Source organism: Rana temporaria, chromosome 4 (assembly GCF_905171775.1).
Source record: "Rana temporaria chromosome 4, aRanTem1.1, whole genome shotgun sequence".
Taxonomy (NCBI): domain Eukaryota; kingdom Metazoa; phylum Chordata; class Amphibia; order Anura; family Ranidae; genus Rana; species Rana temporaria.
Window position 1 is genome coordinate 109449990 of NC_053492.1, and position 13365 is coordinate 109463354.

Here is a 13365-nt window from a genome sequence, read left to right on the forward strand (position 1 = left end):
CACCTGTGCCCATCAATGCTGCTTCACCAGTGCTCATCAATGCCGCTTCACCAATGCCAATCAATGTAGCCTCACCTGTGCCCATCAAATGCTATCTTACCTGTGCCCATTAAATACAGCCTCACCCAGCGCCCATCAATGCAGTCTCACATGTGCCCATCAAATGCCATCTCACATGTGCCCATCAATGCTGCTTCACCACTGCTAATTAATGCACCCTGGGGAAGGGGGGGGGGGGGGGGCAGTCAGTATACATACACTGATACACACATTCATTTTAAAATTCCATGTAATTGTCTAATACAATATCATGAAAACTCAGAGAGAAAGCACGTTTTTACTCACCACAGCAGCTCAGAAAACTTCTGACAACGTGAACTGCTGCATCTATCGGTGCACCTGTCCCCAAGCCCAGAGAGCTGCCGCCAGCCACGCTATATCCCACGATGTATGCACTACTCAGTGCTAGTGACATGGCCTGGAGGGGACGGAGAGCTGCTGGGCATGGAGGACACTACAGCAGAGGGAGAAAGGCCTTGGTACTGGACACAGGTCAGAGTGTCAGACGGAGAACGGGGAGGGGGAGGGGGGCATGCTGAGCTGCTGCCTGAACACATCTCAGAACGGATTGCTGGACAGTGGACACACATCGGAGCGCGCCTTTGGGGAGGAGAGAGGGGTTGCTGGACACATGACATCTGGACATCAGGGCAGAGAGGGAGGGGATACACATCAGAGCGGAGGGCTGGGTGGTTGCTGGACTGTACACAGACAACACATGCAGGGCTTCCATCTCAGCTGCTGTCCCAGCTCTCTCCCCTCATCTACGGCGCTGCAGGCTGGGAATAGCGTTGTGAAGGTGATGTCTTCAGAGGCGCACACCCCCCCCCCCCCCCCAGCCTGGCGCCAAAGGGAAGTTTTTTTAAAAATTTCGGTCCAGGAGATATTTTAATGATCCGAATCCCCAGCGAGTGGCTGGGGATGCAGATTTTGCCGCTCCCCCTAACCTGGCGCTCTAGGCAGCCGCCTGACTTGCCTATGCCTAGCGCCGGCCCTGTGTGTACGAGGCCTCATACACAATAAATTATTACTGCATAAGCCAAAATTAGCCCTTTATTTTCAATAAAATTCACTTTGTCCTGAGGTCAAACCATAGGCAGCGCTAGCATTGATTATGGCATCCCCAGGCAATGCCGTCTTAATAGCATCATGGAGCCCTGGGCAAAGTATTGTGCTGGGGCCCCTTCCAGCTTGCCCCAATTTACGCACCTACTTTCAAGAAATAAAGTATAATAGTTGATAGAATTAAACATATATTCATTAGTTCTTTCAATATAATCAATTTTACAAAAGGAAAACATTTCATAAATCAAAGACTAGTCAAAACAAAGGGCACAGTACAGGGGGGAATGCAGAAGGGCACAGTACTGGGGGAGTGGGGTCTGGAGGGCACAATACTGGGTTCAGTAGGGCACAGTACAGGCTCTGGGACACTTCCCGGGACACAACCATATCAGGACAGTTTAGTCAAAAGCATGACTGTCCCAGCAAATCCGGGACAGTTGGCAAGCATGATGTAATGCAAGATTATTGTGGGGCCCCCATGTACCTGGGGCCCCTGGGCAGTGCCCATGAGTGCCCTTGCATTAAGATGGCCCTGTCCCCAGGTATGTCTTTAGGTTTACTGCACTGAGAATTTCATTGCTATTTAAATATTTTCACAGAGTGCTATCCATGCAAAGGGATGTCAAACAATGCTGGTTTCTAGGAACCTTTTCACGCGGGCTGTCCGATCAGGTTCACCTACAGAATTCTTTATTAATCCCAAAGGGAAATCAGGAAACTTGTTATGACACAGACGCACTTAACAAAGACAACACAAGATCACAACAATAAACGGAACAAGATGCAAAAGCACAACAAAATTACCAATAACAGCCATTAACGCCAAATAACAAAATTAAAACGATACTACAAATTAAACATCCATACAATTAAAATACAACATAGAATAAATAACACAGATTAAAATAACAGACAGTTAAACTACCAAATCCAAATAATACACCACTTTCTCTTACACCACCCAAATAATAACCAACACAATACCAACATACTATAAAAACAACACAAAATCCTGATCATAAACCAGAATTAAAGCTTCACCTCCAGCCCTCACAGAAAAGAATCAAATACTTTATCTTAAGCTTGAGTGTACAAAAGGTTCCTGTGTTGTGGAAGACATTCTGTCTTGTCCCTTTGCCAAAGATATACACGTCCTTGTGGCTCCAAGGATTATAGACCAGTGACTTTGAGCTCCCACATCATGAAGACCTTGGAGGGACTTGTTTTATATCAGTTATGACCCATGGTTAGAAAAATGTTTAGACCCTTTGCAGTTTGCATACCAGCCAAGACTGGGGGTTGAGGATACTATAAATGATTTCCTGTTTCGCTCTGTGGTGCATCATGGGTATAACAATCTGTCACTGATGGTACTCCGCAGACTGACCAGTGTATTGTGGAGTGGGTGGGAGGAGTTGTCTAAGATTGAACGTAACTTGAACAACATTCTCCTCTCCAACACTATTGTAAAAGACTCCCCTTCCAATCCAACGACATCACTGGCCTTGCAAATCAGTTTGTTGAGTCTGTTGGCGTCGGACACCCTAAGCCTGCTTACTCAGCATGGCACTGCATACAGGAGAGTGATGGCCAGCACAGACTCATAAAATATCTTCAGCAGATGTTAAAGGACCACAGTCTCCTCAAAAAGTAGAGGCGGCTTTGGCCATTCCTATAGAGCGCCTCAGTATTCTTGATCCAGTCAAGCTTTTAATCTATGTTCACCTCCAGATACTTGTAACTCTCTACTATCTTCACATCCACTCCTTGGATGGAGATTGGGGTCACAGGTGGCTTTCTCTTTCTGAAATCCACATCCAGCTCCTATACTCAGTCTCTTGCCCATTCCTGATACATCCCACATCAGAAAACCTCTGAAGATGGCAAGACTCTGTCTGGTAGCTAAAATCAGTGGTATAGAAAGGGAAAGAGAACTGTCCCCTGTGGAACCCCAATATTGCTGATCACTGTATCCGACACACATTCTTGCAAATGCACATACTGTGGACTTCCTGTCAGGCAGTGTACAACCCATGACACAAGGGAAACATCAACCTGTATTGCTGCTAGCTCCTTGCCCAAAAGATCCGGCCTGATATTAGTATTAAAAGCACCAGAGAAGTAAAAAAAAACATGACCCTCACAGTGCTTGCTGACTTATCCAGGTGTGCTTACATGCAATTTACCATGAAAATTATAGCATCCTCAACCCCCAGTCTTGGCTGGTATGCAAACTGCAAAGGGTCTAAACAAGTCCCTCCAAGGTCTTCATGATGTGAGAGGTCAAAGCCACTGGTCTATAATCCTTGGAGCCACAAGGACGTGGTATCTTTGGCACAGGGACAAGACAGGATGTCTTCCACAACACAGGAACCTTTTGTAGACTCAAGCTCAAGTTTTACCCTTGAGAAAGTCACGTGGCCTGAGACGCAAAGCGTTGGGAGGGGCCAGTGACGACACTTCCGGTGCTTCGTTACACTGGATCTGTACTGAGGAGAAAAAAGCTGCTTGTGAAACTGATCGTACAATATGCTTTTTTCACTGAACAAATGTGAGTGAGATTATCTGATCATCAGATTCAATGTTATTTTAGCACACTTGCACAATGATTTTATTTGGTTTTATTTGGGAATCATTATAAACAGAAAATCCCAGACAGCACTGCGGGCCACCGCTTGGAATCCAAACATATATGAACTGACCATATTAAGGTGTCTTAAAATGACATTACACACAATTTGTTTTGTTTGGAAGGTGAGCAGGCAATTCACATTCAGGTGGTGGTGAATTTTGATCTGCACTTCATCTTTATCTTCACGGAGGAAGGTGTTTTTGTAATTTTTTCTATTAATACATATGTATGCATTATAGGTGTATTATTACGAAGCACTGTGCAATATTAATAGGTTGGTTTTAGCGTACTATTAATCATTATCTTATTACAAGTTAAAAACTCGTTGAAGAACACTCCCCAGCTTCTCTGCACATGCCCTAAGTCCCCTGGGGCTAACTCCATCAGGGCCTGCTGATTTTACTGCCTTTATTCTCCAATTGTCTACCCATCTGATCAGCTGTAAAAGACATTTATGCACTTTCCCATAAAGGGAAAGTAGAATTTGTTTTTATAAAAAGAACAACCAGTAAAAGTATCCAATAGGGGTGAATCAGAACAAACAGTAAAGGAGGAAGTACATCTAGTATGAGGAGAGGCGAGTACTTTCCACAACTCTACTCTCCTGCAGCTTTGTGTTGAATCTGAGGAAGTTTAAGGGGTTGTAAAGGTACCATTTTTTTCCTAAATAGCTTCCTTTACCTTAGTGCAGTCCTCCTTCACTTACCTCATCCTTCCATTTTGCTTTTAAATGTCCTTAATTCTTCTGAGAAATCCTCACTTCTTGTCTGTAACTCCACATAGTAATGCAAGGCTTCCTCCCTGGTGTGGAGTGTCGTGCTCGCCCCCTGCCTTGGACTACAGGAGAGTCAGGACGCCCACTAACACACAGCTCCTTTCTCTATCTGCAACGTAGAGAGCGTCCTGACTCGCCTGCAGTCCAAGGGAGGGGGCGAGCACGACACTCCACACCAGAGAGAAACCCTTACATTACTGTGTGGAGTTACAGACAGAAGAACAGGAAGTGAAGATTTCTCAGAAGAAATAAGGACATTTAAAAGCAAAATCGTAGGATGAGGTAAGTGAAGGAGGACTGCACTAAGGTAAAGGAAGCTATTTAGGAAAAAAAATTGTACCTTTACAGCCCCTTTAAAGCCAGGGCCTCTGAACCAAACCTATTAAAAAAAATGGGGGTCAGTTCATTTGCCCTCTCCATATCACCCCTAGTCCCTCCACCAACCTGATTAAGACCTGTAATGGTTCTCATGCCACTCCCCACCCCTTTGCTGGAGTTTCCACTTCAGTTTTCTTCTATATTTCTCCTTAGACTCTCTACTCTTTATCCTCAGGTCCCTCCGAGTTATCCACCATTTAATTAAAACATGTCCACAACAGGTGTCAGAAATAGGACAAGTGCAGCAATATCACCACTGGAATCCCAAGACAAATATAAATTTGATAGAAAATCACTAGGATAGAAAACATGATGAAAAGCTAATATTTGCACACCCAACAAAATGCTAAATGAATTGCAATAAGAATAGTAACCTACTTAAATCTGTGACTGGTTTATTTCCTTGACTCTGTATTTCTTGATCGGTAATTGTCATTTCGTTCTCAACTGTAACTGTAAAAAAAAAATGTATTACAAGTAGCTTCCAACTTTATCAGTTAACTGTGTATGTGTCTACATACAGTATATATCAGTGGTCACCAACCTTTCAGACCTCATGAACCACTAAACGTACAATTTGGAGTCCTGTGGACAGCAAAACATAAATTTTACATGCCTTATACACACAATGCTCTGGCTCTCTGCCCCTCTCCCCCAGGATCACGTTGATGCTTTATACACACAATGCTCTGACTCTCTGCCACCCTCTCCCTGGATCACATTGCTGCTTTATACACACAATGCTCTGACTCTCTGCCACCCTCTCCCTGGATCACATTGCTGTGATCCAGGGATTCGGATTCGGATTCGATAATATTTCAATCGGATTCAAAAACAAATTCTATTCGAATAGAATTCGAAAACAGTTCGATTCAAAAACAAATTCAAATGAAAATTGAAAGCAAATTTGAATCAAAATCTAAAAAATATAAATCGATTTCTAAAAAAGAATACAATAAAATAGAATATAAAATAATAAAACAATAGAAAGAAAATCAAAGAATAGTAAAGAACAGAATGGAATTTAATAGAATGTAATCAAATACAATAGAATATGACCTGGCTTCTTCTATCTATCTTCTATCTATCTTCCATTTTCTGAAATTTGAAATTCATATAGAATGAACTCAAATTCGAATAGAAAAATATTAGAAGAGTAGAATAATAATAATAAAAAAAAAAAATATATATATATATATATATATATATATATATATATATATATATATATATATATATAAATATTTTTTTTCTACTCTATTCTAATATTTTTCTATTTGAATTTGAGTTCATTCTATATGAATTTCAAATTTCAGAAAATGGAAGATAGATAGAAGAAGCCAGGTCATATTCTATTGTATTTGATTACATTCGATTAAATTCCATTCTGTTCTTTACTATTCTTTGATTTTCATTCTATTGTTTTATTATTTTATATTCTATTTTATTGTATTCTTTTTTAGAAATTGATTTATATTTTTTATATTTTTATTCAAATTTGCTTTCAATTTTCATTCAAATTTGTTTTCGAATCGAATTGTTTTCGAATTTGATTCGAATAGAATTTGTTTTCGAATTCGATACGAATAGAAGCTGTTTTCGATGTTCGATTGAATTTCGTCTGCGGGTTTTCGATTCGAAAATGTTCGTTCGGATTTGGTAAATTCGTTAATATTATCATTCGGGAATTCGTATGCATCCGAATGTCCGAATAATGAAAAATTTGTCCCAATTTCGATTCGAAACGAAACAAAATGCACATGCCTAATCTGACTCTCTGCCCCCCTCCCCTGGATCACATTGCTGCTTTATACACACAATGCTCTGACTCTCTGCCACCTCCCCCTGGATCACATTGATGCCTTATGCACACAATGCGCTGGCTCTCTGCCCCTCCCCCTGGATCACATTGCTGCTTTATACACACAATGTTCTGGCTCTCTGTCCTCTCCCCCTGGATCACATTACTGCTTTATACACACAATGTTCTGTCTCTCTGCCCCCCCCTCCCCTTGGATCACATTGCTGCCTTATACACACAATGCTCTGGCTCAATGCTCCCTTCACTCTGCATTACACTTCTGCCTTGCACAGACTCATCATTGGATCTCACCTACTTATCTAGCCATGTGCTCAAGCTCTGTGCTCCCTCCCACAGTCTGTGATCAGTGCTGCCATTACCCTCGGCTCCTACCTCTGAGTTCCCAGAAGGTGGATTTACAGAGGAGGAATCAGATATCAATGTGCGCTGACAGTATTGATTGTCAGAGCGCATCGAGAACAACACTAGAAATAACATTGGGCGGTATACATCTGCCACAATGTTGATTTGCAACAGGACCCCTGGGGACCACCAAAATGTTCTCACTGGTTGGTGGCTGCTGGTATACAGGGCCGGCCTTTGGGGTGTGCGAGCTGTGCGGCCGCACAGGGCGCCATCGGCAACAGGGGCGCCGTGCGCCCATCACAGCTCGCAGAATGTGAGTCACAGTCAGTTACTCACATGATTATCACAGTCCGACTCATACGAGTCACAGCAGCAGGCGCTGCCAGGTCCCCCTGCCCTGGGACTGGGTGAAGAGCAACGCATCGGCTGCGGCACCTGAAAAATGGCTGCTGCCGGCCCAGACAGGCACACTGCACATGCGCCGCCGCTGCTTGGGAAAGCCCAAAAACGCAATTTTTAAATGCAAAGCCGCAACGTCCACCGAAAGGTAAGTCACAATGAGCCCCTGGCCCTGCATGCATCTACTTTTTCAGATAAAAAGAAAAAGTATTTACTTTTTATAGCCAGCCTACACACAAAAGTGGAGGAGGAAATAAGGGACTTAATATTGTTTTCCTTTTTGTGTATGTTTAGGGGACGAGGGGTGAAGATGGGGGGGGGGGGGCGCCACAGGATTAGCTTGCACAGGGCGCCTGAACACCTAAGGCCAGCCCTGCTGGTATATAATGTATAGACTACATATACAGTGTATGTGTATGTGTATATACACATATATATATATATATATATATATATATATATACACACACAGTATATTCTAAAAGCTTAGCTTTATCATGTTCCAATGTAATGTATTTTGTGGACAAAGCACTAGCGAGGTCTTGCTCTTTGTTAATCAATCAAGTAAAGTAAAAACTTTACCCTGAAAAATACACGGTTACAAATACACTTTTTAAAAGCTTTTACTTCAAAAACTTTCCCAAATAATAGTATTACTTCAATTTCAAATGTTCTCCTTTGTGAGCAGAGTAAGTTGTACTCAGTTCCAAGTTGTATGTGTTTAGTCATAATTAATGTTATTTACTACTTGGTTACTCTCATTAACCTTTGAGACTTTATAGCAGTGAAATGCCAGGAATGCGGTGCAGCTGAAATCTGAACCTGCGGCATGGACAATCATTAACCTAGACTTCACCTGTTTGTTTTTAGCAACCACATTGTAAGGTGCTGCTGGAACAGAATACTTTCAGTCACCGGTGAGCGTCATGTTACAAAACAAGTCAGAGGATGAAAGCAGGTCATTTTATAAACCTTGAAAGTCAAGTTTAGATGTTGTTTGGGGGTGGTGTTATATCTGATCTTTATAGGGAGTATACAGTCTTCAGATATAATTTGGATGCACATAAAAGTGATCAGATACTGTAAATATAAATAATGTGTGTTATTATATAAAAAAATATATATTTATATATACAAGCAGTCATAAAAAGGCAAAGAATGGTACTGTCCAACCAGGGTGGTAGGATTCTAGAGGAAGTTTGCATCTGACATGAGTAGGATCCCTGTCTATGAAGGCTTTGGAATGTAGTCAGGGAAGGAATGGGTGGGTTCCCTGACCACCTGTCTGCTCCAGCTTGTCTATGGCCGAATCCACAGGTAGCATGAGATAGAGAGAGCTTGACCTGGGCATGTAGACGTACTCGTACTGTAATTTTCATACATTCCTATAAAAAGGGCTGTCTATCATTCACCCCAAAGCTGGATTGCCTTTCCATAGGAATACATTGAAATGTGGTGCACCTGCTAAAAACCTGATATAGGAGCAAGTCATTAGACTTCTGTCGAGCAGGAGCAGCAGCACATGGATCGGTCCTTGCTGAACCAGGCCAAATTTCAATCCACCTGAGGGGTTTTAAAGGTTCATTTTTTATTTTCTAAATAGGTTCCTTAAAGCTAGTGCATTGATAGTTTACTTACTTTTTACTTAGATTTCCCTTCTAAAAAATGTTTTCCTTTGTCTGAATGTTTCACTTCCTGTTCCTCCTCAGTAAGCTGTTCTGGCTGACTAAACCCCATTGATGATGGTGACAAGCTTACTGAGGAGAAACAGGAAGTGAGAAATTCAGACAAAGAAAAAAAACATTTAGAAGGGAAATAGGTAAGTGAACCAACAATGCACTGGCTTAAAGAAACCTATTTAGAAAATAAAAAATGAACCTTTACAACCCCTTTAAGTCATTTTGCCTACTTGTGTTTCTGTTCAAATTGCTTTAATGGTTGTAAGGCTAACACATGTTATTATCCTAGATTTAGCTTTTGCAAAGCACATTCTCCTGTCAATTGTGCGGGATGGAATTTCTTGCCATTAGTATCCTAAGGCTCCATGCAAACTGGCATTAAAAAACGTTGCTTCTACAGGAGTTTTGTGTTTTGCCTGTAGAAGCAACTCAATGTTATCCTATGTGTTCATGCACATTATGACGTTTACAGGCATATATTTTTAGATCAACGTTAAGAGGCAGAAAAAAAAACCTTCTCATTCGCGTTTCTGATTGGAGATCACTGGCAGAAAAAATGTAAAACTCTCCTAAACTCGTCTAAACTTTGCACAAAAAATGCTCTATATTAGTGGTTCTCAACCTTTCTAGTGCTGTGACCCCTTGAAGAAATGTTTCCAAGTTGTGGGGACCCCTAACAGTAGAATTTTCATAGCGTGGGTTGTCGGCACCCAAGGCAAGACAAGTCATGTGTGCCCCTAACCCACTGCCCCTAACCTGCTCCCTGAGTCCCTTTCACTTGTACAGTATTAAAACCCCTTATAGTACATTTTAGGATGTACCACTCTCTATATGTTCTCCTTTCTTTTTTTCCTTTTATCTCTCTCTATCCTAACTTGTTGTTTTTTTCCTCACATCCCTCTCTCTAGCTGTCTTTCCTGTTCTTTCTCTGATTCTTTCTCTCCATTTTTTCTTTTTTCCGCCCCCTCTTTTTCTCTCCCTTCCATGTATTCTCTATTTGTATTCCTTCTCTTACTCCTTGGGGGGGTTGGGGTGAGGGGCAGTGCTGGGGGGAGTTCTGATCAGCCAGCTTAGGTGCTCTTGATCAAGGTCATCTTCTGATCTGAGAACTAGAGTGGGGACGTTAAATGGCAACTCTAATCACAGGTAGTGTTACTCAATGTGTCTCCAACTCTGTGGTGTCTCGCAGCAGTGACACCTATGCCAAAATTAGGAGATAGGGTCTCCTCCATTCCCTCACACGTGTGGGATTTCCGATGGGAAAAGTTCCCGTCGTAAATCCCGAGGGGAAAGCAGAGAACCTGCTCGGTCAGTCTTTCCCCCTACACATGGCCCGTTTTCCCGACAGGAAAACTGCAATGGAACTTTGGTCGGGAATCCCAGCCGTGCGTATGCTCCATCGCAGTTTTTCCCATAGGAAAACTGCCAAAAGTCCACCGGTTTTCCCGGCGGGAAAAAAGAGAGCTTGTTCTCTTTTTTTGTCTGGCGATTTTTGGGCAGTTTTCCCATCGGAAAAACTGCGAGGAGCATACACACGGCCAGGATTCCTGGCCAAAAGCTCTCCTCGCAGTTTTACCGTCAAGAAAACCGGTCGTGTGTACGAGGCATGATACTGATAACCCCATTTTTTTGAGATTTCTCACAGTATGGTAGAGTTTTTAATCTGTTAGTTACTGTTTTGGTATCTAGTGAATAAACCACCCCACTATGGCAATTCTAATGCCCCGTACACACCATCACTTTATGTGATGAAAAAAAATGACGTTTTTAAAAACGTCACTTTAATTGACCGTGTGTGGGGGAAAACGTCGTTTTATGTCTTCTAAAAAACGACCCAAAAAAATTGAAGCATGCTTCAATTTTATGTGTCGTTTTTCAAAACGTCAACTTTTACTTCACAGAAATTGACCGTGTGTAGTAAAAAAACGTCGTTTAAAACGTTGTTTAAAAGTGGTGAGAACGTAACCTCGCTTTGCTAGAACATTGTGAGAAAAACGATGGTGTGTAGGCAACTTCACAGTTTCAAAAATGTCATTTTTTACTTCACAGAAAATGTCGTTTTTTTTCATCGCATAAAGTGATGGTGTGTACGGGGCATAACAATTAACATCTCTTACTTAGCAATGGTTCTGTAGATAATATCTGCATCTTACAAACAATAAGGTTTTCTTGAATCTCTTAGGCCTCGTACACACGACCGAGTTTCTCGGCAAAAACCAGCAAGAAACTTGCTGTTTTTTTTTTTTTTGCCGAGGAAACCGGTCGTGTGTACATTTTTCGACGAGGAAACTGTCGAGGAACTTGTCGAGCCAAAAAGAGAGCAAGTTCTCTATTTCCTTGACGGGAATGGAGAAAATTGGCTTGTCGAGTTCCTCGACAGCCTAACAAGGAACTCGATGAGCAAAACAATGTGTTTCGCCCACCGAGTTCCTCGGTCATGTGTATGAGGCCTTAGACCATTTTCTCAGTACCTTCACTAGTAGATGGTAACTTGGCATTGGTGTCTTCGGTAGCAGTTGCTAAATCCACTATGTCACCTAAGAGGGAAATTATATTACTATTAGGACAGCCTTAAAGTGCATTCATTTTTCAGATAAAGATGTTTAGCATGTTTTATACCCAATAAAGTTTAACGGAAAATACCAGTTTTGTTAATTAAATGAAATAACATGTAATTGACACACAGTTTGTTGTGTAATGTTAAGCAATTATTAGGTACCTTTCTATTTCATTCATTGATTTGTTGGGTTTTAAGTTCAAGTTTGAGGAGGTACAGAGTTCACCCTGAACTCTTGCTGTTCATGAACCAGGCAAACTAAATGGTCTGCCTGAACTACCTGCTGCTACTGCATTAGTTTAGTGGTGTTATTACTATCGCAGCTAATTGACAATTCCCTGCTGTGAGATCCATAAGCATCATTGGTGTCCGCCAATGGTGTTTTACATGATACATTTTTGAGTGGGAATCCCAAGTGACGTCAGTGACTAAAGATGGTCAATGTCAGACAACTGACATTCATCAGCTGACCAGCCTGCTATCAGTAGTCAGAAAAAGATCACCATGCATGGGTTGTCATTAAGTAAGAGCTCAACGATCTGTCCAAACTGAACTTTGCTTGTTTGGGCATTTAGAGGTGGTAGGAGCCAAACATGATTCTGGCATCACCTGCCTTTTCACGCACATGAACTTTAATGGCATCTCAGTTAGATTTTAGGATTCAATAGTGAGTTGGCCCCACCCTTTGCAGCTATAAAAGCTTCAACTTTTTTGGGAAGGCTGTGCACAAGGTTTAGGAGTGTGTCTATGGAAACATTTGACCATTCTTCTAGAATCGCACTTGTGAGGCCAGGCACTGATGTTGGACGAGAAGGCCTGACTCGCAGTCTCTGCTCTAATTCACCCCAAAGGTATTCTATCGGGTAGAGGTCAGGACACTGTGCAAGCCAGTCAAGTTCCTCTACCCCAATCTCGCTCATCCATGTATTTTATGGACCTTGCTTTGTGCACTGGTCACTGACAAACCAGTCATATGGTGATGCTATACTGCTCTCATAACAAAATGTGAAAAAAAATTTTTTTTTTTTTTATTTATTTTCCCCAAAAAAATGTAAAAAAATGACAACTTCAGAAAACTTACCATTGCCCTTATTAAATACCTTGGGGTGTATAGTTTCCAAAAAGGGCCATTTGGGGGATAATTGTACTGTCCTGGCATTTTTGGGTCTCAAGAAATAAGATAGGCCATTAGTATATCACGACTGATACATTTTCACATTGACAGTATAAATATATATATATATACCCTGCATGCTGATCAGAGCATGACAGAGAGCCTGCAGGATGTGAGCTCAAACTGTGTTGCGATGGTGACCTGCATGGGGGAGCAGCAGGCCGCAACAGCAGTCCTCACGGCGGAGGTGAGGAGGTTGGCAGGTGCAGTAGAGGCCAACACTGCTGCTGTGCATGCTGAGGGGAGGAAGACCCGGCGGCACCAGCACCACAATTCTACCCGCCAGCTGAGGATGCTCGCTCAGACAAACACAGTGCTCACCCGCCTCGCTGTCGCAATAGAGGGCAGGCAGTCACCACCTGCCAGGAGTGACCAAGCAGGGGATGATGCTCCCCCCCCCACCCCAGGCTCCCTCCCGCCAACTGAGGAGACGGAGCCGTGGCACCCGTGGCACCAGCCTTGGCCCACGTCAGAGCAGA

At 42.4% G+C, this 13365-nt stretch overlaps 1 protein-coding gene across 1 annotated transcript in view; it reads right to left on the minus strand.

Annotated features, from left to right (window-relative positions):
* LOC120936421 (kyphoscoliosis peptidase-like) overlaps positions 1-13365 on the minus strand; it is a 44143-nt gene that overhangs the window by 17336 nt on the left and 13442 nt on the right. Inside the window, exons 3-4 of the mRNA XM_040348732.1 lie at positions 11627-11692; positions 5289-5363 (exon numbers count right to left, since the gene is read on the minus strand). Coding sequence (XP_040204666.1) covers positions 5289-5363; positions 11627-11692 — 141 coding nt within the window. The remainder of the gene's footprint in view (positions 1-5288; positions 5364-11626; positions 11693-13365) is intronic.